Source organism: Mesoplodon mirus (assembly GCF_964341445.2).
Source record: "Mesoplodon mirus genome assembly, chromosome: 8".
Lineage (NCBI taxonomy): Eukaryota > Metazoa > Chordata > Mammalia > Artiodactyla > Ziphiidae > Mesoplodon > Mesoplodon mirus.
The window spans coordinates 99,179,065-99,206,494 of record NC_138984.1 but is presented as its reverse complement, the minus strand read 5'-3'; the positions used below and the strand labels follow the sequence as shown (position 1 = coordinate 99,206,494).

At 42.4% G+C, this 27,430-nt stretch overlaps 1 protein-coding gene across 6 annotated transcripts in view; it reads right to left on the bottom strand.

Moving 5' to 3' along the window:
• SAP130 (Sin3A associated protein 130) overlaps window positions 1-27,430 on the bottom strand; it is a 75,364-nt gene that overhangs the window by 35,930 nt on the left and 12,004 nt on the right. For 5 of the 6 annotated variants that reach the window (XM_082631386.1, XM_082631388.1, XM_082631390.1 and 2 more), the window contains 11 exons: window positions 27,284-27,395; window positions 26,172-26,296; window positions 24,396-24,520; window positions 18,530-18,677; window positions 18,278-18,368; window positions 17,965-18,069; window positions 14,221-14,362; window positions 12,151-12,272; window positions 8,035-8,337; window positions 7,031-7,208; window positions 232-336 (listed from right to left, as the gene is read on the bottom strand). In XM_082631386.1, the coding sequence (XP_082487512.1) occupies window positions 232-336; window positions 7,031-7,208; window positions 8,035-8,337; window positions 12,151-12,272; window positions 14,221-14,362; window positions 17,965-18,069; window positions 18,278-18,368; window positions 18,530-18,677; window positions 24,396-24,520; window positions 26,172-26,296; window positions 27,284-27,395 (1,556 nt within the window). The remainder of the gene's footprint in view (window positions 1-231; window positions 337-7,030; window positions 7,209-8,034; window positions 8,338-12,150; window positions 12,273-14,220; window positions 14,363-17,964; window positions 18,070-18,277; window positions 18,369-18,529; window positions 18,678-24,395; window positions 24,521-26,171; window positions 26,297-27,283; window positions 27,396-27,430) is intronic. The other variant, XM_082631387.1, reaches the window with a different exon arrangement.

Sequence of the window (27,430 nt, the reverse complement as noted above, 5' to 3'; positions counted from 1 at the left end):
AGGCTCTGTTCTAAGCGGTTTCAATACACAGGGAGCCTATGAGGGAGGTGTTGTAAGTATGCCCACTTCATAAATGAGGTGAATAAGGGTCCAAGAGGTTGAGAAACGTGTCCAGATCTCATGGCTAAAAAATGGTTCTTTCAGATGCACACACTAGTGGTTTTTTTTAGAGGCAAAGGATGTGACGTCTGCGACATGTATTAGACTTTTCTGTCCTCAATGATTGCTCACCCTGCAGGCCTAGGCGACCCAGACGTACTCCGCATAGAGCTCTCCACTCGAGGGCTAGCCACTTCAGGAGGCTGAGGAGGAATGAGGGTTTTCCGAACTGCCATTCTGAAAGAGTAAAGAGACAAACCCAGACGGCATTAAAGGACAAGAACTACACATTAGCTAAGTGTACCTATGGCTAGGTATTTTTTAATGGATTTTCAAATTTTATCAAACGAATGAAGGCAGATTATTTAAAAAACCAAATAGTACTAAAACGGTTTTGATAACATACAGCAGATCCCTTCCCCCTGCCTCCCCACTTCCTGCCCATCTCTCTTCAGGAAGCAACCATTGCGACTCTTTTACCTGCTTCTTCTACCTTCTACCTACACACCTCCTTTGTACTTAATACTAAAATTTAGGGACTTCCCTGGTGGTGCAGTGGTTAAGAATCCACCTGCCAATGCAGCGGACACGGGTTCAATCCCCGGTCAGGGAAGATCCCCTATGCCGCGGAGCAACTAAGCCCAAGCGCCACAAGTATTGAGTCTCTGCTCTAGAGCCCACGAGCCACAACTACTGAGCCCACACGCCACAACTACTGACGCCCTCGCAGCTAGAGCCTGTGCTCCGCAACAAGAGAAGCCACCACAATGAGAGGGCCGCGCACCACAACGAAGAGTAGCCCCCCTCACCACAACTAGAGAAAGCCCACACGCAGCAATGAAGACCTAACGCAGTCAAAAATAAATAGATATATAAAACATAAATAAATAATAAAAAAATTTTTTAAAATAAAATAAAATTTAAATCTGTTTAGCAGTTATAATCATTATTGTACCTATGTATTTATACTGACCTGAGGAACTGAGTGAAAACAGTTGATCAAGGTAGCTAGTGATCCACTGTGTCACGCAGTAGAGAGAGGCCACGCGTGGCTCCAACTGACAACTAACTACTGGAGCTTAGCAATGTGGAAGTCATAAGTGATCTTGACACGTTTAGTTCTGGCAGAGTGGTGCAAGCAAATGCTAGAAGAGTCGGTCTGAGACAAAACGGCTAGAACATACCACTTAGCAATGCCTAATCATGAATGCACCCAGACACTGATCATAAGACTGCTAACATCTCAAAAAGGTTGACTTCCACACAGCATATTTCTCCTGATAAAAAGACTAAACCACCAACTTAGGAAGGAGTCTTGCCAAAAGGGGAGAAAAAGTGAAGTGCACCAAGCCTTTAGATTCAAGTAACAACTTAGAGAAAATGTGGAGGAGAGGATAACAAGTGAAACTAGGCAATGTGGTCAGTGGGTTGAATTGTGTTCCCTAATATGATCCATCCGAGTCCTAATCCCTGGTACCTGTGAATGTAAAAAAAATAGGGTCTTTGCAAATGTAATTAAGTAGATAAGATCATTCTAGACTTAGGGTAGGTTCTAAATCCAATGATGGGTATCCTTTTAACAGAAAGGAGAGGGAGATTCGAGACACCCAGACACAGAGGGAAGGCCACGTGGATATGGAAGCAGAGATTGGAGTGATGCATCCACAGGCCAAGCAACACAAAGGACACCCAAGAGCCACCAGAAGCTGGAAGCAGGGCATGGAGTGGATCCTCCCTGAGAGTTCAGAAGGAACCAACCCTGCGACGTGCTGATTTCAGACTTCTAGTCATCAGAACTGTGAGAATAAACTTTTGTTGTTTTAAGCCACCAAACTTGTGGTAATTTGTTACAGCAGCCCTAGGGAACTAACAGAATGGGGATACAATTGACAAATTCAGGGAGAGAGTTGGGAGGGGAGAGGAAACTCTACAGGACAAAAGACCAAGTTTCTTCAACAGACAAACTGCAAGGAAAAAAGAAGTGGAGGTAACATATATTAGAAGAGTCTTAATAGACATATCGACCAATCATAATGTGTGTACCTTATCAGAATACAGACTCAAATAAATAATATAAAACAAAACAAAATTTGTGACATTTGAGATCACTGGAAGTTTGAACAATGACTAAATATTTGATAACATTATGGGGTTATTACATTTTTTTAAAGTATGTATTTCAATAAACACATGCTGAAATATATACAAACATATACAAGCAAAATGATGTGTTCCCTATGATTTGCTTCAAAATATGGTGGAAGGTGGTGGACAGGCATACAGATAAAACATGAACTGATAAGTTAATAACTGAAGTTGAATGATGGGTATAAATTCAGATGTTCAAACTTGTATTATGTTTAAACCTTCCACAATAAAAAGAAATAAACAAAAAAGCAAGACCACTCAACCCCCCATTCCTCAGTACAAACACGCCCTCCAAACCCCTAAAGAGATACACTACTATAAACCCACAGAATGACCAAACTTAAAAAAGAGTGCCAAATAACAAGCGTTGATGATGACAAAGGCAAGGACCCCACTGCTGGTGAGAGTGTAAAGGGGTACAAACACCTGGACAAACTGCTGGCGTTACCTGCTGGAGGTGAAAATGAGCACAGCCCACATCCCAGCAAATCCCCTCCAAGGTACATAGCAGCACTGCATTTATGGATGCATCAAAGGTGATGCACAGGGCTTCCCTGGTGGCGCAGTGGTTGAGAGTCCGCCTGCCGATGCAGGGGACGCGGGTTCGTGCCCCGGTCCGGGAGGATCCCACATGCCGCGGAGCGGCTGGGCCCGTGAGCCATGGCCGCGGAGCCTGCGCGTCCGGAGCCTGTGCTCCGCAACAGGTGAGGCCACGGCAGTGAGAGGCCCGCGTACCGCAAAAAAAAAAAAAAAAGGTGATGCACAAAGATGTTCGGGGTAACATTATGGCCCTAAACTGGAAATAACCCAAATATCCATGGTTAAACTATGGTATTCTCAGACAAGGGCATTTTATGTAACCATAAAAAAAGTTACAATTATATGTAGTAACACGGATCAATCTCCCAAAACCAAGTGAAAGAAGACGGACTCACACAAAAAATGTATATGATTCTATGGGAGCTCAAAAAGAGGCAAAACAAATCCATAGGGTAAAAAGAAAAACTGGTTAGTCATCTTTGGGAGAAAGTGCTGGTAACGTTCTGTTTCTTGACCGATACAGCAGTTATACGTTTGTGCTGACTCATTACACTGTACATACATTGTCTGTGCAGTTTTCTACACTTCAGTGAAAGTGCTGAAAGAGAGAGAGACTGGATGAAGTGGAGCTAGCAAATAGAGACAACGCCTTCATTTTCACTGCAAACAGGAGCAAAAAAATGGGGTAGAGAGTGGAGCAAAGTGGAAGAAATGACAAGTTTCTACTTTTTTATGTGAAGGACCCACTAACAAGAAAAAACTGATGGAGGAGAGAGGCAGAAGAGCTGGAGCACTGTTCTCACGGAGGTGAGACGGGATGCAGTCGGGTGCTCTGGAGAGATGCCCCGAGAGCTCCGCTCTGAGTGATGGAGAGATGGAGGCGGAGCTGGAGACAGAGGCAGGCAGGCAAGTATGCGACAGCTAGCTTGTGAACTTCTCTTTTGCTTGTTTCCATTTTCTCAAGCAAGTAGCAGAAAGAAAAAAGTAGGCGGCACATTCATTAGCTACAAGTGAACGTGGGAGAGGAGGTGTGGAAGTCTGGAAAGGAGCGGAGGTACACGGGTGTCTGGAGGAATGGCCAAGGAAAGCAGACTGTGCTGGGCCGCTGGGAGACCCCAGGGGAGGTGTGTGAGGTTAAGCTGGACGAGGCAACACTCTGCTGCACACAGGCAAGCGGCACAACGCAAATTAGGCAGAACGTTGGATTTTAACTCTGATTTTGACAAAGTGAAGAGGAGGACAGGGAAGCTGAGGCTGTACGCAAGGAAATGATTGCAACGGACCACAGACTCTGAACCAGGGAGAGCAGACAAAGAGGCCAGGAAAGGCAGTGAGGAAAAGTGAAAAGGTGGTAAGGACCAATAGACTGAAGGCTCCCAGCTGGGTCCTGTTGGGAGTCGCTGCCAGGGACATGGAAAGAGAGGTGGGCTGTGGGACCCTAGGGTACAGAAAAAGCTGCTGAACTTTTGTGCCGTGGAGTGCTAGCACTCATGGGTGTGCCCTGCTGAGGGAGGGTGGATGCAGAGGATGCATTCAAGCAACTGAGAGGCCAGAGAGCTGGGAAATCATTTCTGTTTACATTAAAGTTGAAGACGGTACGACACAGCCAGACACTATGTACCCCGTCTGAAGGACAAACACAGACCCCAAATCAAACCTGAATCTGTCCCACAAGGAAGCCACCAGCCACATGGGGCTACTAAGCACTTGAAAGGTGACAAGCGCAACTGACGAGCAAGATTTTAAACAATATTTCATTTAAACTAATTTGAATTTAAAAACTGGTATTTGATTCAGTTACTGGAAAACTTTTCAGTGTGTCTGGATTAACCTGCCTATGTGAAACTACTCTTTCAATTGCAAATTTTATGAAATCTAAATACAGACCAGGAAGCATGTCTGCTGTTGAGAAGGAAGGGCCTGAAAGTGGCAGTGAGGCCCAAAGAGGACAGCCACCCCACCCCCAGGCCCAGTGACAGGATGGAATGGGGAGGGAGAGACAGCCACCACCCTGGGGAGAGTCGAGGAAGTCGAGACCCCGAAGAAGAGCCAAGTTCCAATTAAAGCAAGAAGCCATGCTCAGAGAAGAGGTCAGGCCACAGGGGACTCAGATGATGACAGACGATCTCAGAGGGCACAGCAGAAGGGACTTTGGAGGTGACGAAGCATGGGAGAACGGGCAGATCTCATTTTGTCCAGCGCTGTGAAATTTCAAAATATTTTACCTTGGTGCCAGTTTGTATCCATTGCCATCTACTGTACCGAGCATTTCGTGGTTCGTTACAACAGGAAACGCCTACCCTTCGGTTTTGGTGATTCTCTATGAATTATTTTTCAGTCATCCCTCTCCTCTTCTCTGATCTGTCTGGCTGAAACCCCATCACTTGGAGGCAGGAGCTCCTGAACTGGTTCTTTAAATTTTTGGTCTTTTCTCTCCTATTCTCTATCTCTTTGTCTTTTTGCTCTACTTTTGAGAGATTTCCTCGATTTTACTTCTCAAGTTTTCTACTGAGTTTTTGATTTCTGGACACATTCCTGTTCTCGGAATGCTCCTTTTGTGGAGCACGGCCTTCCTGTTTCATGGATGCAGTTTTCTTTGGTCCTTTGAAGATGGCACTGACAGTGTCTGTCTCTGGTCGCGTGTTCTTATGTTTTGTTTTTAGTTTTATTCTCCTTACCCAGCCTCTGCATCTTCCGAGCTGCTTTTTTCAGTGTGTTCACTGTGGCTTCTATCTTGCATTGTTAGAAGAACCCTCAGATACCTGATATGCTTGGCTGCACGCTCATGATGAGAGGAGTGGGGGCACTAAAAAGCTGGTTGGCAGCTCTGAGCTTGTGGCAGGGCTTGTTTACTTTAAGGGCAATCGGAGCCCTGTCCTTAGTGTCCTTAAACCCCTACTGTCGGTAGCCTTAGCTCTTTCCCCTCGGGCTGGAATGGACCCTAGAAGCAGAGTACAGGCGTCTTCTCACTTTCTGTCAACAGAGTTAAATTCAACTGCCAGGGTCGTGTCAGCCACGAGGGAGAAGTCTCAGCACTCCACACAGGCTTGGTCCCCTAATCCGTTTTTGGTACAGCACCATGCCCTTCACTGTGCTGGCTGATCCCAGTGGACCATCTGCAGAGTGTACTGGGGCTGGAGAGGAGGGGCAGTGCACCCCACTGTGTGGGCAGAGAAGGAAAGGAAGGGCTCTAACCACTTTTCAGACAGATTTCAGCCCAGCCTTTTACCCCCAGTTCTTCCTGCTCCTAGTCCTTTTGAAGATTCACAATTTAAACAAGGATGGTTCTCAGCGCTCTTCTCTGCAGACTTAACGTTCACCTTTTTCACAGCTAAGGGAGCGAGTGAGCACTTGCCTATTTGCTTTCCAGCTTCAAAGTCTTGTTGCTGTTGTGTCTTCTCCTATTCTCCCCATCCCTGTGAGTTTATAATCTTTTTTAAAAAAATTTATTTATTTACTTACCCACTTACTTATTTTTGGCCGTACCGTGTGGCTTGTGGGATCTTAGTTCCCCAACCAGAGATGGAACACGCGCCCTTGGCAGTGAAAGCGTGGCATCCTAACCACTGGACCACCAGGAAATTCCCTACAATCTTTTTAAAAAGCCTCTTTACTAAAAGTTCTGTAGGGTTTTGAGAGGAAGAGAAATTTAGAAGTGCATATTCAATCTGCCATCTTAACTACAAGCTCTGCCTTGTGTTTTGATATGGTTACTGTGTCATGGACTGCCTTGGTATTAAGACAGAGACTCTGGTCTCTGTTATGGCAGAGCACATACCTTCCCACCTATGACCCACCAACTCAGAAGCTTATATGACAACACAGAACACTATCTGCTACTAAATATGACCCTTAATACACTTGGGAAACTGCTTGCCCCGAGCAACAATTCATTGAGGACAATGAGGAAAAAATACACAGCACACATTACTGTGGCTAGCTAGACAAGCCTGAAGAGTTCAGTTCAAGCTACTTTAGGGGTTCTAGGATTAAACTCTCAGAACCAGAGAGAACTCCTAAAAGTACATAATACGCAACACATGCTTACAAAGTGACACCCAACTGACTCCTGGATTCTTACCATCCTGCAGTCTGAGCTTGGCAAGCCTCTACTGAATAACCCGGCGGTCAAGTTATTTTGGAGGAAACTGAGTTTGCTATCAGCACTGGACTACTGCCTACCTGTTTACACCAATTATCTCCAGAATTAGAGGTGTCATTTGGCACTTGTGGATCTACTCACCCATCTGCGGCAGGTTTCTTCCGGAGTATACTTGGCCGTGGGGACGAGCCCTGGGCTGGAGCGTTGGTGCTCGCACTCTGGCTGTGAGTCTGCACCACAGTTGTTGCCGCTGGGGCAGCACTGAATGGGTTGCTAATAGGGTTGGCTACAATTGTGGCTCCATCTGCCAACACCACTGCTGGAGGACAGGAAAGAACAATGAAGAGAGGGAAACGGAAGTAACATTACTAAAATGTCACGTCAGACAAAAAACAACGATCAGACCACCACAATCAAGAGTATCCATGTTAGGACTGTCCAATTTCAAGAAGACGAGGGATAAGGACAAGAGCAGATGGCAAAGTGGGAGAGGTTACAAAGTCTACTGACGCACGACCAAGAACCTCTTTTCTTTGCTCTACAAGCACAATTACTAAGAAGTGAGACAAGATACATCAAGTATACAGTATACTGCAAGAAATGTTCTGCTACAGTGTTTTGGTGAAATAACCACCACCTCGCAATTCCTAATAATGGTACCAACATTCCAGCCTATCTTTACAGCTTTACAAACAACTCCAAAAAAAAAAAAATCTTAGGGAATTCCCTGGGGGTCCAGTGCTTAGGACTCCGCACTTCCACTGCCAGGGCCCAGGTTCAATCCCTGGTCGGGGAAGTAAGATCCCGCAAGCCAGGCAGCACGACCAAAAGGTAAAAAAGAAAAAGAAAATCTTGAAATGGAATGAGAACACTAGTCTTATAAGGTGAATGTACTCTCTCAACTAAGAGCTCTTTTAGAACGCTTCTCCCCATGTGCAAATGCATGTTAGGCTGTTTATGTACGTAGTTTCTAATGCTTACAAAGACCCTGACAAGTAAGTTCTAAGCAACTCATGTTACAAAGAGAAAATTAAGGCCTAGCGAGCTTACTTGAGACCACAAAGCCAGCAAGTGGCAGAACCATGATTCAAACCCTGTGTACCTTTCCCCTCCACACCAACTTCCATGTAAAAAATTAAAATTACCTGAAGTCTTTCCTTCAGGCTGAGGCTGCTGGGTCCCTATTGGTGCAGGCTGAAGTCCTTGGGTGCTGATTGGGGTTGCTGAGTGAATGCCCTGTGTGCCTATGGGGGCCGGCTGGATCCCTGGGGTCCCAATGGGAGCTGGCTGGATGCCCTGTGTACTGATGGGGGCTGGCTGGATCCCTTGGATATGTCGAGCGTGGGACGCATCCACTGTCATCAACTGCATGGGGTTCAGGTGGACTGTGGACGCCACCCCAACTCCAGTCTGAGCCGTGATCGCAGAGTTTGGAGCCTGAGCTGAAACTAAAAATGATGCAAAAAGTGACAAAAATGTTAGCTTTGATTAGCACAGTCCACATAAGGAGAAAAACACTCAAATCAAAACAATTTTTCCAGTGTTCAAGATCTAAACTCTCAGTTAAAAAAAAAAGTGCTACGTAAACCCTATACATTGAGGTTTTTTTCCCCCTATTTCCACCAAATTGATACGATCTCTCTGCAGATTGCTAGAAATGTTATTAAAATGAGAAAAAAGCAATCATTTATTAAAAGCCAAATGTGAGCCAGGCAACTATGTAAGTAATTAATATAAAACTACTGAGATACATCCATGCCTCCAGGTCAAGAATCTTTGCTTTAATTGATAGAACCACTATCACAGGCACTTCTGAAATAAAGTAGTTGTGAATTTTAAATTCCAGAATATGCACTGAAGAGAGAATTAACTTGTCCTTTTATCTATCAGGCAAACATATCATCTACTGTGTATATTAAAAACAAACAAACAACAACAAAATTGAAAACAAAAACATTCCCAGGAAGCAACAAAAGAATAAGGGATTTCTCACTGTTTGTGGAAAGAAAACAAACAAAAGACTTTTCTTCTCGGTCATCAAAACAATCTGGAAAAAGATATACATATCCCCATGTTCACTGCAGCATTATTTAGAATAGCCAAGATATGGAAACAATCTGTGTCCATTAGTGGATGAATGGATAAAGAAGATATGGTATATATATCCATACACACATAATGGAATATTACTCAGCCATTAAAAAAGAAAAATCCGAAATACTGCCAGTTGTGCCAACATGGATGGACCTAAAGGGTATCATGCTTAGTGAAATAAGTCACAAAGAGAATGACAAATACCATATGATCTCAGTTATATATGGAATCTAAAATGCAGAAAACAAAAATAAACCAAGCTCTTGGATACAGAGAACAGACTGGTGGGTGCCACAGGCAGGGGTGGAGAGTGGGCGAAATGGGTAAAGGTGGCCAAAAGGTACAAACTTCCAGTTATAAGATAAATAAGTCATGGGGATGTAATGTACAGCATGACGACTATAGTTAGCAATACTGTATTGTATATTTGGAAGTTGCTAAGAGAGTAGATCTTAAAAGTTCTCATCACAAGAAAAACAATCTTCAACTGGACGGTGATAGATGTTAACACCCACTACGGCTCTGCCCTATACTTTCTGAAAGATGCTTTCCAAATGTCACTTGCTTCAGGAAATCACTCCTGACCTCCAACCCTACCTTCTCAAGTAGAAACAACCTCTTACCTCAGAAGCAGCATGGCTTTGCTCAAGCCCCTCTCTTGAGATTTAGCATATTATAGTATCTCTTCATGTCTAATCTTCCTACTAGACTCTAAGCTTGTTGAAAGCTGTTTAAAAGTCAACTTTAAAAATAGAGCCTAGCATAAGACCTTACATAAAGTAGAGTTTCAATAAATATTCAATAGGATACTGTAAGCTGGTTACTAAATCATTTTTTCATTTGTGTCCATGCATGTTTAGATTCACATGTCTGAGAAATAATATATTACCCCTCATCTGCACCAACAATGACAGTTAGATCCTGGAAGAAATAAAGTATTAAACGTACTATTCATTTTTCTGTGTTAGTATCTATCAGGGCTACAGCAGTGATGAAAGAAGAATAATGTAGAGAAACAGATGACTGGCAGGATCCCCAACATTTCAGACAGAGTGCTCTTATGATGGATTTTTACAATAAAGGTTTACATAGAATGACAATGTCTGCATAGTTGATTCTAGGTCAAGAGAGACTCTGCATGCCATTTTCAGCTGGCTAGCATTCAGAGAAATACACAGTGGTCATGAATGACCTTCTCCAGAAAAGCAAAATGACTGCACTGTTATAGAAGTTATCAATTCAAGGTAGTAGATGAAGGAGAGAACCTGAAGGCAAGTGCTGTTACTGATAAAGAGACTTAAGAATTTTCAGCAGTTAGTGTAACACACACACGCATGAAATTTACTTCCTAATTGTCAACATGCTTCTATGATACTTTTTGCATCCTACTTTTGACAACAGTCAATTAAACAGTATTCTACTTTATAAGACTGTTAATAAAAAAACACTGTTATGAAGTTCCTTTAAAAAGAAAGTTTTGAAAAACAAACAGCCCCCACCCCCGGCAAAAAAAAAAAAAATCAAAACACACACATAGAACAATGTAGAGATGGAGGAACCTATCTTCAAAGCTATTTAAACCTCAGTATTGGGACTTTGCCTGGTGGCGCAGTGGTTAAGAATCTGCCAATGCAGGGGACATGGGTTCAAGCCCTGTTCCGGGAAGATCCCACATGCCACGGAGCAACTAGGCCTGTGCACCACAACTACTGAGCCTGCGCTCTAGAGCCCAAGAGCCACAACTACCGAAGCCCGCGCACCTAGAGCCCGTGCTCCACAACAAGAAGCCATTGCAAGGAAAAGCCCGTGCAGCTCAATGAAGAGTAGCTCCGCTCACCACAACTAGAGAAAGCCCGCACACAGCAACGAAGACCCAACGCAGCCAAAAATAAATAAATAAAATAAATAAATTTATATATATATTAAAAAAAAAACCTCAGTGTTTGAAAGTTTTAGACTAGCACTGTCCTAACGAAAAAATAAGTCACACATGCAATTTTAGATTTTCCAGTAGCCACATTAATAAAGTAAAACGCAGGCCAGGGCTTCCCTGGTGGCGCAGTGGTTGAGAGTCCGCCTGCCGATGCAGGGGACACGGGTTCGTGCCCTGGTCCGGGAAGATCCCACATGCCGTGGAGCGGCTGGGCCCGTGAGCCATGGCCGCTGAGCCTGCACGTCCGGAGCCTGTGCTCCGCAACGGGAGAGGCCACAACAGTGAGAGGCCCGCATACCGCAAAAAAACAAACAAACAAAAAAAAACGCAGGCCAAATTAATTTTAATGACATATCTTGTTTAACTCAATATATCCAAAAATTATCATTTCAAAATATAATCACTATAAAAGTTATTAATAACATACTTTACATTCTCTTTTCCATATAATGTCTTCAAAATTCAGGGTACATTTTACTCTTAAAACACATCTCAATTCAGAGACTAAATTTCAGAAATATTCGATTTGCATCTTGATTCCATAAAATCTACAATTTTGAAAAAAGTAGTTGCATATCACTAAGTTGCTCCAAACATATTTGAAATTTCTCTCATTTTAATTAAGTAAAACAAAAAATTCAGTTCTTCATTTGTGCCGGATCCCCTTCAAATGCTCAATGGCCACATGTGGGTGGCAGCTGCAGTCCTGGACGGCACAGCAGACAGGCAATGGCCACAATCTGACAACCTGGCTTTCTTATGCCTGAAGTGAGCTGAGGGTCTCACAGGAAAAGACTATACAAACCCTGAGGTTTAAATAGCATTGTTTATTGGCAAAAAGAACACTATTTACTGGACTGGATAGTGAATTTTGAGCATAACTGGACTAACATTAAAAACACAACAAATATCCCACAAAACCATAGAAGCCCCGTAAGAGTACAGCTTTATTCGTTTTTAACTGCACTTCCATTTTAAGGGATAACAAAAACTGTTAACATAATTATCCTCAGGGTGGGATAAAATCATGCTACTATCACTAATAAGTAACAACTTTTTAGATTTCAGGGATGGTGGTTTACAACCTTAAAGCTTCAGATTTCAGCCTTATCTGAATCTGAAAATAGAAGCTAGAGTAATTAAATCCATACTAGAAATATTCACTGATCAATTTCTATCTCATTGCATGCAAAAATTAAAATGTTAAAAGTCATCTTAACAGTGGGGCTCATACCTGGATACTGTCGAATGGTGGACACAGAGCTGGTGATCGGGGTGTAGGTGTGAGCAGCCAGTGGGTATGCAGAAGGTGGGTACGTTGGCAGAAAGTACTGGAACTGAACAGGAACAGATGGTCTATAGATGGAACACAGATAATATGAACCAAAAGGTTTTTTCTTCTTTCCCTTCAAATGATCCTATCCCCTACAAACTCTTTTTACTTTTAACTGCCATACTAACGTTTCCCAAATTGCATCCCAAACAATTGTATCAAAGGATACAGACCTAGAGAGAGTAATATTTTAACATGGATGGACCTAGAGATGATCATACTAAGTGAAGTAAGTCAGGGAGAGAAAGACAAATACCATATGATATTACTTACAGGTGGAATTGAAAATATGACACAAATGAACTTATTTACAAAACAGAAACAGACTCACAGACATAGAAAACTTGTGGTTACCAAAGGGGAAAGGGGCAGGAAGGGATAAATTAGGAGTCTGCGATTAGCAGACACAAACTACTATATATAAAATAGATAAACAACAAGATCCTACTGTATCACATATATATATATAAAAAACTGAATCACTCTGATGTATACCAGAAACTAACAACATTGTAAATCAACTGTACTTTGGTGAAAAAAGAAAAAAGAAAAAAGAAAAGAACTAAAAGCATTTCTATACACCACAATAATCAAACAAGAATATTTTTAAATGATCCATTTCTGAAATTACTTCATGTGCACTCTACCAGGTTCTCACCGTGGGGTGGGAGAAGGGAGATACAAATACGGAATGGGGGAGGCAATGGAGCTGGACCAGAGATACCAGAATGTACTTAGTTTTTAAAATGTTATATACTTCCTACCTCTCTGCCTGCTGAAAGGGCCTAGAAGAAGTGACAATCCAGTAACAACAAACAGAGCTAATGGCTAGATCTTAGTTTCTAAATGATGCAAAGGAACCAGGGCTCCTTGGAGAAATGGCAGATTCCAGGGCTCAGAGGGACCAAGTTCAGGAAGAGTTTCAAGTATCTTAATGTGGTGAGAAGTAAGGAAGGGCTAGAATGAGCAGGACATAGCAAAACCCAGGAACTAGTCTGAAGGGGCTCCCAAGGATGAGCCTGGAGACAATTTGAGCCTCGAAATAGATGACAGTAATGGATTATAATTATGAATAAATAAAACCAAATGCAGATGTTCAAAAATAAAATACACAGCAAAATAAATAAATGGGGATAGATGAACTTTCTTTACATCAGAATGTCAACTGATAAATATCAACGAAATGATCGAACAAGTCACTATCTTGCAACCACCATATTGCAACCGTCAACTGACTCAGCCAAGAATCATCAATAGAAGCAAAACTACTGAGTGAAAGCTTAGAAGGACACTTATAGTCTCAAGGTATTTCCACACAAATTAGTTATTTACAAAAGAGAAAAGTACACCTTTACGGTAGAAAAATCTGGCATCACCTTCATTAAGTAATTAATGTTGAGATAACTATTAAAGGGACAAAGGGAGAGCATGAGCTCTCTGATGTAATAACGGTGAGAAGAACGTATCACCTAATGGTATTCACTTCAAAAATGCACAGCCTGAATCTAACTACGAGGAACAATCCAACAAGCCCAAATTGAAGAATATTCTGCAAAAACAATGGCCTATCTATACTCTTCAAAAATTTCAATGTATGCAAGAGAATGGAAAGCTAAAGGATCGTTTCAGTTCCCCGTACTGTGGTTAAGTAAGAACAGCTTCGTTCTCTAGAGATGAAAACGGAAATACTTAGGGATAAGGGGTCATGATGCTGCTACCCTTACACTCAAAACGGCTCAAAATAAATTAAAAAGAGAAGTACACAGGTCAACAAAAAGATACTAGAACATTCATCAAAAGGAGAAGGAATAGATACAGCACAGTTTCATAAAATTAAAGAAATTATACAATGTGTTAGATTTTCAGGGGGAAAAGCTGAAAATAAGGAAATACATGTCATATTCGTGGGACAACTGGTTTCACTGAAAAATCAAATCAATTCGTGACACGATGGGGCACATTCCCTCCTACCTATTGTCACTTCGGGTTTCCATAGCCACAGGATTTGGAGAGGCTCGATGTCCTGAAATGGGAATCAGGCTACTCCTCTCTGCAGGGTAATCGGGTTGGATCCGAGGAGAAGTATGTGTGATTTGCTGAGGCACCACCTTAGCTACAAAAAGTATAATCCAATTACATTACTGCTCATATGCTTTCACTGGCATGCCAAAACATTCTTGGCCAGCAACAATCTTAAGAATGCAAACAGTAATAAGAAGCCTGGATTTTTAGTTTTAATCAAAATAAAAAATGAAAAGATGAGTACCTATGGTTCAACTGAATTATTTCAATCCAATAATCCACTGATATATTTACACTGCTATCTGTCAAAGCAGGGTTCGACATTAATACTTTATCAAAAACATCAGCAACTAGGCCCTTTTCCCCTGACCTGGCTTCTTGGAGACCTTTTTTTTAAAAGGAGAAAACTTAAAAAAAAAAAAAAAAAAAACAACAAAAATTTGAATACAGAAATGGCAAACACCTTAGATTCTTCTCAGGGGCCCATAACTAATTAGTAATAATGTAGCCAGTAAGTAATGAGAAGGTCATTTTAATTTCCAAGTCTTAGGTTCCTCATCTATGAGGAGGCCTCCTCTAGAAAATCACTTAATTTCTTAAGTCTTTTGAGTGTCCTGTGACTTTGCATAGTATTTTATGGCAAAATCAAAATGATCATACAGTTTTCAAATTTAATTCTATCTGTAAAGACCCAAGTCATACCAATGGCAGGCACGCAAACACTAGAGACTGGGATGATGCCATCACGTTACCCAAGGTGCAGCACACTGAACACCAAAGGTAAGCAGCAACCCCCCGGGCCCAGATATTTTCTGAGGGAGGCAGCTGGAGAAGTTTCTGCAGGATGATGGGTGAGATGCCTAGTTTGACCAGTGAGGATGGCCTCTGCTGGCTAACGCAGAGAGAAGCTGGCATGATGTATTTTCCATCAGTAGTCAGTCGAGAGGGTGCTGAGGGAAAAGTGACTAAGCCTGTGTTTTCACTGTGCCCATAAAAGGTAGGAAAAAATTATGCTTCCAATAAAAAAGCAGCTGTGTTTGGCAGAGTAGCTAACATCAGATGGTAACCACACACACACACATGAATCATACCTTTACTTTTTCCTAATTAAAAGGGCCATACATCCTCAATTATTTAGAAAAAAAAAACAACTTCAGGAAAAACATAATGCAGAAATCGTAAGTTGGGGCTATTTTCAAAGATAATCTCTGTTTTCTGTAGGCTGGGATCATCTGATTATGCTTTTTATAATTCTGAGACCACTGTCATGTGTGGAGAAAATAAGGGTGGCATTCTATTGGAAATGGGCCTTCACTGCAGGTGATAACCCTATGCTTGGGGTTATCAGGCTTTTCCCCTGATCCAACACATTCCTATTAATAACAATGACTGAATTCAATATCTAATCTCACCTAGAGAAAGCAAGTGACACTTAGAAAAAGCCACTTAGGTGATTTTAATATAGCTCTTATGCCCTCAACTTGAAAATCAATGCTCTAGGGTTAATAGCAGGTTTCCCTTCTCAACTGAGGCCCTTCTGTATAGGGATCCCATTATGATGTAACAAATATCTGGGTTACTACACAAGAGGAAAACAAAACCAGAGCATAAACCTGATGGAACTTCGACAAAAGCAATCACACTAAGTAGCAGATGTTCAAATCTGTTTGGACACTTCTGTCAAATGATTTTCATATCTAGAACTTAGTAAATGGTAAAAATTCAAAGATAAATGAGCTGGGGAATTAGAGAACACAGCAATACAGTAACTTAGGACAGGTAAGAAGTTGGTAGTTTTAGCCAAATGAATGAACATTATTTGTCTCCTGCTACTTTGAGTGAGTTTACTTCCACAGTGTTACTCTTAGGAAGACACAGCGACATTAACAAGAACTGGCCTCTAAATAATTCTCCACAGAGAGGGTGCAAGACAACCAGACAGCCCCCTAGGGTACGCTGCCCCTCTTTACTAGTCTAATTTTCTTCATAGCTACACATTCCCTAGTGAGACTCTCGACTATAAAAATGAAAAGAAGGGGCTGGGCTCTGACTTGACGGTGCTGCAGATAATGGATGACACTGTTAGGTACAGCCAGAAAACAGCCTGAAGTGACAACATGGAACAATCAACTATCTTTTTCAACGAAAGTGCAGTAACGCTGAACCGCTACCTCCACTGCCAGACTTCACAGAAGTGAGATTAAATTCAGAGGGCGTGACAGAAGTTTGGTTTCTCCAATGCCAAGCTGGAGTGAGCAGTAACGTGAGAAAGACCGCAGTTATTCTCTCTGCGAAAAGCCGTCTGTGGGGCTGAGGACCAATTTAAGGGCTGGAATGGCCCAGTTATTTAAAAGAGGAGCAAGGGTTTCCTGGGTCCTACGTTTACTCTGGAAAAGCGCCCTCCAAGTTTGCTAGGAGGGCTGTGGAAGCTGCAGCCTGTCACACATGCAAAGGAAGGAAGCAGGGAGGGAGGGACCACCCCAGTGCTGGGACACAGCAGGTTAGGGGAGACACTTCTGTGTCTGGTCACCAGATTTCTGACCGTCGAGTATGTCAGTGCGTCCTCTCACAAAAGGCAGCCTTACTTCTAAAAGTACAGCAGATTAAAAATATGGCAGCTGTCCCACATCTCTGGGAGTGAAGGAGAGTAAGATGGCACACTCACTGTTACAGAACCAAGGCACAGGTAACACTAGAAACTAAAACCTGTGACTTGTGGGTTAAAGAAGGAAGTGTTCTGCCTCATAGGCCACAGCCTCTGCTTTGGAAGCTGTGACAGTAAGCTATCAACTCCGACGATAGGCGTCGACAACCTGCCGGCCAAACCTTGCTGATGCCTGTTTTGGCCCAGGAGCTAACAATGGGTTCACGCTTTTAAATGGCAGGGGGGGAAAAACCAAAAGAAGACTATTTTGTGACACCTGAAAATGACATGAAATTCAAATTTCTGTGTCCATAAAAAAATCTAACTGAAACACAGCCACACCCATTTGTTTACATATTGTCCATAGCTAGGTAGTTGCACACACCCACGAGGCCTGCAGAACCTAAAGCATTTACGAGCCGGCTCTAGGGAAAAAGCTTGCCAATCCCTGATCTTGATCACTAACGTTTGGCTGCCAGAAACTTTTCAAAGATGTTTTAATACTGAAAATATACACATATTTAAAAGGGGAATAAACAAAGCCTGGAAGGAATTTTAGGATGGTCATGAAGTACCTTGGGTGGCACCCAGATAAGAACCTCAGGGAACTGACTTGAGGGTTAGCATTCTTCCCACTGGTGCATCACCCAGAGATTTTTCCTGAACAATCTGTCAGTGTACAAGGTCTCTTCACTTCAGATCTTCGCTTCTTTCTTGCTTATCCTGTTGTTCTTGTCAAACTTTTATCAGTAAAGTTAACTTACTTTTTTAAAAGGTAAACATAGAAAAGGTAAAGGTTGATGAGTAAGTCAAAAGTGGAGTTAAAGTAGTTTACTTTGAGCTCTCAGAGACAGTTATCTTCTTTTTTCTCCCCCTACCGTCAAAATGCCAAATCTGTATATGAAATAATACTCAAAGTTAAAGTCAGTGCTGCTTTGAAAATTAACAATTAAAAAAAAAAATCAACACTAGCCAGCTATATGAAGACCCGGTCAGCGGGGCTGAAAAATTCCTTGTAAGCTTCCATCTGCAGGCTGCACGCCACTTACCAACCGGGATGTTTGAGGTGGTCACTGCCGTAGCATGGGATGAATGTGAGGGCATTGTCATGGTAACAATTGTACTCGTGGGAGCCTGTGTGTGTGACACCGATCCTGGACAGGAGAAAAAGGGAAAGTCTTCAACAATGGCCTCTCTGCACACATTACAGACTCTCAAAAACCCAAGAAAAGCTCTTGGGAAAAAGAAAGAGAATTTTTCGAACCTAATTCTTGTTCTCTGCCTGAAGCTGAGAAATAAAAACTGAACCCACGCCTTATGCCTCCTTCTTCCCCGGCAGGAAGAGCAGGGCTGCCGACTTACCAGCCGTGGTTGCGGAGGGAATGGTGTTCGTTGCCAAAATAGGTGCTACCGTTGCTGCAGCCACTGGTGTGCCAGTGCTGAAGATCGTTTTCTGTGGGGCGAACACCCCACAACACAATTAGAAACAAGAACGTCTCCCACCCAGTCCCGTTTAAACGCAATCACTGCCTTCGATATTGCCAGGCTTTTAGCAAGTTCTGCACAGGTTTTAACCCATAGGGTATACAGATGGCTCTTCATCTCTGGTTTTACCTGAGCCATGGTATGGAGCTGCTGTTTTGGCGTCCCTAGCGCAGGGTGAGACGGCAGTGTGATTCTTGTTGTCACATCCCGTGACTGGGCAGGACGCTGAATACTAATTGCTGCAGACGGTGGATGCTGGAGAGACAGAGTTGGCCGACTGGGAAGACAGAAAAGACATCACGATCTATGACTTGTCTCCAGACGCAATGCAGGCAGTCAAGGCCACTTACTGTCTGGTGCTGGATCACAGTCACAGAGTTTTATTTTTCACAGGTCTGTGAAGTCCACAGGTGAACCAATGAAGTTAACTGCCCATCGAGTTTCTCTCCTGAAACTGCCAGAAGCCTCATTCTAAAAGGTTATCAACATGGACCATGAACCACATAAATTAATCCTTAGTCATACTGAGCATCCTCGATATAATTAATCAACACTCTCTGACCATCTCGAGTGAGCATTACTATAACGAACACGTTTCACACTGTGGACAAAGCTGAAGATACACATTAAGTTTCTAACTGTTGAGGTAATATTACAGAAAACCTTGATTAACGGAAGCTTAACCTGTGACCTTGAAGCACTGACTGACGTCCTTCCCCCAAGTTTATATCATCCCTTGCCAGAAGATAAAGTTATGACTGCCTCATAATTGAAAGGGATATCAACATAGACAGCATGTCAAAATAACTGGGAAGCATGCTACTGAAGTTGCAAAAATGGTAAGAAAACGTGACAGTATATCAGAGTTGACATCTCAAACAGAGAGGAGGGAATGGGCTATTTAATAAATGATGCTAGGAAGACTACATAGCCATTTGGAAAAAATAAAATTCGATCCATACTTCACACAGTACACCAGGATAAATATGAAAATGATGAAAGGTTTAATGGAAAATAAGAACGTACATGAAGAAAACATAGAATTCTTTAATAGCCTTGGAGTGGGGGAGAGCTTTCTAACAATTAACAGCTCTCAAAATCCAAAAGCTATAAAAAAAAATCAAGAAATTTGACTCTGTAAACCAATAAGCAAGCCTCCTAACACAGTAAAACACACTACAAGCAAAGTAAAAAGATTCATAGGTGAAAGTGTGATCTTAATATATGAAGAGCTCCTAGAAATCCATGAGAAAAATAACAGCCCAATAGAAAAACAGGCCAAGGATATGAATAGTCAGTTTGCTAAAAAGAAAACACAAATGGCCCCTTAACAAAGGGAAAAGACTAAGTCTTAATCAGAGGAAGAGTAATGTAATTTAAAAGACACCGATATATCATTGTACACCTATCAGATTGGCAAAAATCCGAAAAATTGACAGGGTACTCTGTTGTTCAAGCTGTAAGGGAACAGGCACTTTTAAATATTCTGGAGGGAGTATAAATTGGTACAAACCCTATGGAAGGCAATAAGCCATAGGTATCAAAATTACAATCACATATACCCTCTGATCACTTTTGGGAATTTATCCTGCAGATATTCTTGCACACATGCATAATGACAAGAGTTTAAAGTTATTCACTGCAACATTATTTATGATAGTAAAGTACAGAAAAGAACCTCAAATCCATTTACACAATGGGTCATCATACTGCTGCTAAAAGAACAATGAAACTCCATGTACTGAAATGGAAAGCTTTCAACATTATGTTGTTATATGAAAAAAACCCAAAGAGGAACATATGAATCATGAGACTGACACACTGCCGGCTGCAGTTAAGAGGGCAGCTTAGGAATCTATGAATTAAACAATTTGGGGGGTAAAAAGGATAAAAGTTAAGAATTGCATGTGAATTCGACTGTATTTAAGAAACACTGGAAGGATACCCCAAAAGCTATAAACATGTTACTTTACAAAGGGAAAAGAACATAGGAACTTGGTAGACGTGCGACAGAGGAGTGATACTCCCTACTGAATACCTTTTTATGTTTTTGTATTTTGGAACCATGTGATTATAAACTAGGAAGAAGAAAACATGAAAAAGTTGAGCCGTAAGGGTGAAATGTGAGTGGGACCTCACATATCCAAACTAACCAATGGTTTCATCACAGGGATCCTCTCTCAAAATGCCTTAAGATCAGACCTGGTGGGATACGAGTGAATAAAACTTACAAACTGAATAAAGGATGGCTTTCTCTCTATAGAAAGAGAACTAAATGGCATATTATTCAAGTTCAAAGGAAAGCTCAAAGCCTGGTCATAGGTGCAACTATGACACCTGGTGGAACTTACTGAGGAGAAAGCCTACTATTCAAGACTGGATTTTTAATAGCTGATGACTTAGGTCACCAGAGTACAGTGAAGGCTGCCCACTCCCAGCATTTACAATGAAATGCATTCAGAGAGATACGTGTACACATAATTAAGATAATCACAAATTTCAGGATGGAGGAATCTAATTATGGGAACAATTTTGAAGATACCTAGTATCTATTAAATGATTTAAGTAACAAAGAAGATTAAATGATTTAAGTAACAAAGAAGAATGCCAACAGAATCTCCCAGAAAGGATCTCCTAAATTCAAACTTACACGTGCTCATATTTTAAGAGGTCCGGCTCATACAAAAATATACCCCCAAGAGTATTTCTATTAAGTATTTAGATATGTGAAGTGCTTCTGAAAGCATAGACTATACTAGTCTTTGATTTTCATTTATTCTAATGAAAAATAACAAGTGTTAATACATAAAAAGTGTTAATGATCATTACATGTCAGGCATGTATTAAGTGCTTTATATATTAGTATTAATATATACATATTTACACATTTATTAATTAGTTTATAATTAGTTTATATATTGTATATATTAGTTTATATATTTACACATATAATTAATATTAATATATACATACTTACACATTAATATTTATATATTAACTTCCGTATCAAGGAAGGTAATATTACCGCCATTTTCTAGGTGAGGAAAATTGAGACATTTGCTCTTTCACCTAGCACTCCCACTTCTAGGAATACACCTTGAAGGCACACCATCACAAACATGCAACATATGCCAAAATGCCCATCAGTACATCCATTAGCTAGGAAGTCAGACATTAGGAATTTATCACAGTTACAGATAATTTAAGTAGAAAAACCATCTGATCATTAGGGTTTTTGTCTGTTTAATTCCCTAGTGTATTTCCAGTGCCTAGAGCAGTGACTGGCACAGATCAGGCACACAATAATATTTGTTACAGGAGTGAAAACATAGTTATATGCTAAAAATATATCTGACAAAATTCAATATCCACTTTTTAGTAAAAACAATACACTGGAAAAGATAGATAATTCAACAACATGGTTTAAAAAAAAAATCTAACCCTAGTTTTCACTGTATACACATTTATACCTTTTGAATTTCATCATACCATCCGAATATATTAATTTTTTGAAGGTACTATAAAGTTAACATGAATAACACAGTCTATTTTATGTTGGGCTGTTGTGTCTCTTTGTACCTCAGGCAGTAAATTCAATTACCCAGAAGTAAAGTGTCTTCATTTTATTGAAGACGGGACTAAGGATCAGGGAAGTTAAAAACACTCCCCTAATGGCACACAGCTAGTAAATGACAGAGCTAGTGGTTAAAGTTACGTCCTAGGCACTACTCTGCATGTAAGTGTTATTTTCTTCAGAGCTCTGTTCTGGGCCCTCTTCTCATTACATTTATTCCCGCTGGGTAGACTCAGATACCTAGAGCATTAACTGTAGCCCACGTTAATGACTTCTCAAGCACAGACATCTCTTCAACTACCCGTTGCCACAGATACACTCAGTATCACAAAACTTAACCTTCTCTTTAAAATCTGCTTTAGGGGCTTCTCTGGTGGCGCAGTGGTTAAGAATCCGCATGCCAATGCAGTGGACACGGGTTCGATCCTTGGTCCAGGAAGATCCCACATGCCGCAGATCAACTGCGCTCGTGCGCCACAACTACTGAGCTTGCGCTCTAGAGCCCGCGTGCCTAGAGCCCGTGCTCTGCAACAACAGAAGCCACCACAACGAGAAGCCCGCGCACCGCAACCAAGAGTAGCCCCCACTCGCTGCAACTAGAGAAAAGCCAGCGCACAGGGACGAAGACCCAATGCAGCCATAAATAAATAAATAAATAAACAAATCTGCTTTCTTTCCCTTGTTTCCTTTTCATTTACTTGGTCAAGCAAGGAAGAAACCAAGGAGGCATCTCAGACTGCTTCCCACTGGTAGACAAGTCTTCCGGATGGTCTCTAGTTCCCGACAGCTCTGTTCGCCATGCCCTATCCCTTCTTTGGTCCAGTGAATCACTTGTCGTTCATACTGCTGAAGGCTCCTTCCCCAGCACCCACGTAATCGATGGCAAGCATCAAGAAAGACCACTGGAACGCTGCATGCTCCTGGCAAGACTCTCATGCCACTGCCTTCCCCAACTTTCATAGCTTCACCAGCACAATATGCCTGGGGGTCGTGAGGACAAATACCTTGATGCCTTCATCCCTGATTGTGTCACTCACGAGAAGCATCAGAGACCATCCCTCATTGACCAGACTCTCTCCCTGTATGGCTCTGTAAATCTCTTAATTGTACTGGCTTCACTTCTCAAACACCCAACCTTTCTACTATACCCTCTGGACTCACAATCCATCTTTAGCAGAATCTCCTGTATCCTCAACCTCTTCTGTGAAATACGCACTATCTTCCTACCCTAATGAATCTTGGTTCTCCCTTGAGAACACTGCTTCCCTCGACAGCCCTCTCAACTGGGAGCCATTTTCTCTCATAAACCTCCTCCCCATCTGCCTTCCTAAATCATCTCCTCCCAAACTCTTCTGTGGACTCCAGACTCATATATTAAGCTTTCTCAACATCTCCACTTGGGTGCTCAGAAGTCAGCACAACCCTAAAAGTGCCCCAAACCAGAGCCTGGAATTCCTCCCCAAACCTACTCCTCCTGCTCTTCCCCATCTCAAGATTAGGCAACTCCACTCTCCCAGCTGCACAGCCAACCAGTGCTGGCATAAGCCTGACTGTTCTCATTCTCTAATAACCCCGTACGTGCTTCCTCAGAAGTCCCCTCCGCTACCTTCAAAGTTCTATTCAGAATCTAACCACATCTTTCCACCTCCAATGACCATCTCTCCTGGATTCCTGCCATACTCTTCGAAACATCCTGCTTCCAACTTTGCCTCCCCACAGCTTACTCTCTCCAGCAACCAGGCGGATGCAGCTACTTCAGATCATGGCGCTGCTCTGTTCCAAACTCTGCTAAGGCTTCCCATTGCCCCCCAGCACAGGCCAAATCCTCAGAGTGGTTCCTAAGGCTCGGCATGTCCTGGGGACCTTGCTACCTCCTAAAATAATCTCTGGCCACTCTCCTACCATTAGGCTCTTGCTGCCCCTTTATGTGGTAAACATACTCCTGTCTCAGGGCCTTTGCACTTACTGTTCCCACTGCCTAGAACGCTCTCTTATCCCAGACAACCATATGGTTCATTTCACACCTTCCCATTTTCTGTTCAACTGCATTCTTATCAACAAAGCCCTTCCTGATCACCTTACATGACATAGTAAGCTCCCCGTACTGCCTACCCTGTCCCTCCAAATCCCATTCGCCCTGATTTGTCCCCAAAGCACTCTCTGCCCCCTAAAAAACTATATATTTTTTTATGGTAATGTCTCCAGCCACAGTTTCTACAAACAGAAACTCTATGAGGGCAAGAATTTCTTTTTATTTTTTCACTGCTTTATCCTCAGTGTCTAGAACACAACATAGCTCATTAAAAAAAAGAAAAAAAGCACTCAATAAATATTTATTGAGTTGAATGAAGGAAGGAAAAGATAAGGGGAGAGGAGAAGGGAGGATGGCAGGACGGCTGATCTTCAAACCCCCAAATATACCTAAGTGCGGAATCAGTGGCATGGGCTGCTGTTGTAGTAATGACTGGAGACTGAGCTCTGGTGGCCGACACAGTTGCTACCACAGCAGGAGGGATGGTATTAGAGGTGGTCACAGGTGGACGAGACTACCAAGAGAAGAGAAAAACATATTTCATTGAAAGCAAAAGCAAAATACAGTATGCCCAAAACACCGCAAGTATAATTTGAAAACTGGGCCTCGAAATAAGAGTGTTTATGTCCAAATGAAAATAAATTCTCACCATTCTGATTACCGAGTTCTCTTTTCAGATAGGTTGTTAGAAGGCCAAGAGCCAGAATTATCCCAAAAAATCCAATTCTGGTTGGAAAGTACACAAGTCCCTCCTTTTCGAATATGACCAGACTCAAAATTCTGTCCTACGATTAGTACAGACTGGAATCTAGCCCTTCAGCTCCAGTTCCCACAGAGCCGTCACTGGTCCTGGAGCAGACACTTTTCATGACGACACAACCTCGGCCTTTCCACAGAGGGCCTACTCAGAACTGGACGCTGGCTCTCATGCCATCTGAGGGCAATAAAGGCAAACACGTGGTAACAGCATTCTTTATCAGCGGAAGGTGCAGGGTGCCCAGATGCTTTCTAGATGTTTCCATATGGATATACTTCCCTTACCCCTACATCTGGGTGTAAAACCTTCACCTGACAAACGAGTTCCACACTGGGCTTCACCCGCTTGCCCCGTCAGATTCTCCAGGCATCTGAGCTCTCCTGAGTAGTCCTTCTTTCCTGCTCCTGCCATGTGCAGGTTAACTCAGCAAACTCTGCCCATTCTTGATCTGTTTCTCACCTGCAGACCTCGTCCCCACGGCGCTGCTCTCACAGCCTGTCCTCTCACACTAGGACTGCTGTGCTGTCTTCCTCACTACTGAGCTCTTGACCTGGGTTCTCCTCTTTCTCCAACCCTTCCTACCATTATACTCCTGGGGCCCTAATCAGTCTCCAAATGTGTTTTATTACTAGCAAGGTCTTTTATTTTGTTTAACGTGAAAGCTCTAGGCTAGACATATCTTACCCCGCGTCCCAGTCAGCACTCTTCCGTAGTATCTTAAACCCAGCTATTTCATACATGCTACCAGTCTGGCCACAAAGGCACCGAACTTCTACCTTCTGTACGCAATTCAGCTAGATTAATCTTTCAAAGATATTTCTTTGACCATATGTCAGTATATTCCAAAGACGCAGTAGCTCTCTGCTGTGTACAAAATCAAGTTTACAGTCTTCATCTTAGAGCCCCGAATTTAGAGACAGACACGGTATCACGCGGTAACACGTTATACTTCAGTGGTACCGAGGCCACAGGCTTCCTTGAAAAAAGTTGAAAGGCGTGGACCATCTTCCTCAGAAAGCATACATGTGTGCATAAAAACGTGCATAAAATGTTGAGGGGTTCACACAGCCCTATCGAAATCAGAATCCCTCAGCTCTAACTAGTCTTCACTCCGCACTGTGTACAACCACCACCGTCCTCCTTGCCTTGTTCAGAGTGCTGCCCCCCTTCACGCCTCTGAATCCCCACTGCCACACCCATCCCAACCAAAAGCCTTCCCTTACTACCTCTCTCCTAAATTTCGACAGCGGATCACATGACACTGTATATAATTCAGCCTTCTCTACATCTTGGCAACTAGATCCAAAGTCGCTTGAGGTTCAAGAACTCGCCCAGTGCCAAGCAGAGTGAATAACTCCAGAGTAGGCGCTTAACGCTTGCTGGCTGACTACCCACAACCCCGGCGTGCCTGGATTGGCTGGTGAATGATGTGCTGTACTGCCGGCTGAGCTGCAGCAGCATTTGGCAGCTGGGAAGTCGGCCTCAGGACCGTGGTTACTTTAGAACTGGACATCACAGCAGCAGCTGCTGCACCTGGAAAAACAGAATTTTTTTCATTAGTATGGCTTCTGGGCTCATGATTTAAATAGCTACAATTATATTCCCTATAAGCTCAGTATGTCAGTATTCAGCTTAAGTGCTTTATGTATACTTCCCATTTCATCGTATAGAAAATTAAGAGAACGTGCGCTCAGGGGCTGAGATTTCATAGGACTGATACTCTGTATTGCTTCTTCAAGGGTGTTCTTAAATGAAACTGCAAGTATGTAGCAGCGAAGCACAGCACGGTGCTGTTATTAGCCTGATTCAAGCCAAGGCTGCAGCAGTTTAACCACCAGTGAGAGTCCACTTGAACCACCACTGCCTTTGCGCCATCAGTGCCAATATCAGCACTGACGAAAGGGCACACGTCTTAGTTGCGACCTCACACGCGTCCCCTGCAGTCCGCAAACCTCACTCTGACACCCACCAAGTTACGCTGAGAGAGAGCATTCGTTAGCCTGATTTTGCCGACGACAATTGTACCCTCTCCGATAGAAGGTAACAATTTCTGATCAAGTAACTGAAAGAACTCATTAAATTTAATACCTTACAACCTATCGGCAGTTAACTGTAAGAATAAGTTCATCTTATTGCCATGTGAATAAAAAGATTTGACTAAGCATTTTCACAAAACTTCAAAAATACCCAGTATTGACATCTGTGACTTACTTATTAAAGATGAAGCCCATATTTACACTACCATAGCTTTTAGGAGTTCCTCAGTATAAAGGACAATTTTTAGACCATACAGAAAATCTGAACTGCTCTGAGTTCACACACATACACATACGTGTTGCAATACAACTATAATAAGCACCTATTAGGCCACACTAAAAATGTGCATTAACCTAAGTTTATTTCTGCTGTCCTGCAACTTTAAAAAGCTCATTCTGGAGATGCTTTGTGTTACTGTATCTTCTACCAAACGTATACCTGTCACTGCATTTCAAGAGTCTGAAGGAAACATGCAGCCTTTACCTCGAGGTAAATGAGAAGCTCCAATGTGAAGAGGGGGCCCAGGAGCGTTGCTGCGGATGATAGACATCTGTACGTTTGTGGTCATGATGTGATGCAGGTTACTGGGATGCCCCTGCAAGAAACAGGATGCGACGTTACTTCCAAGTG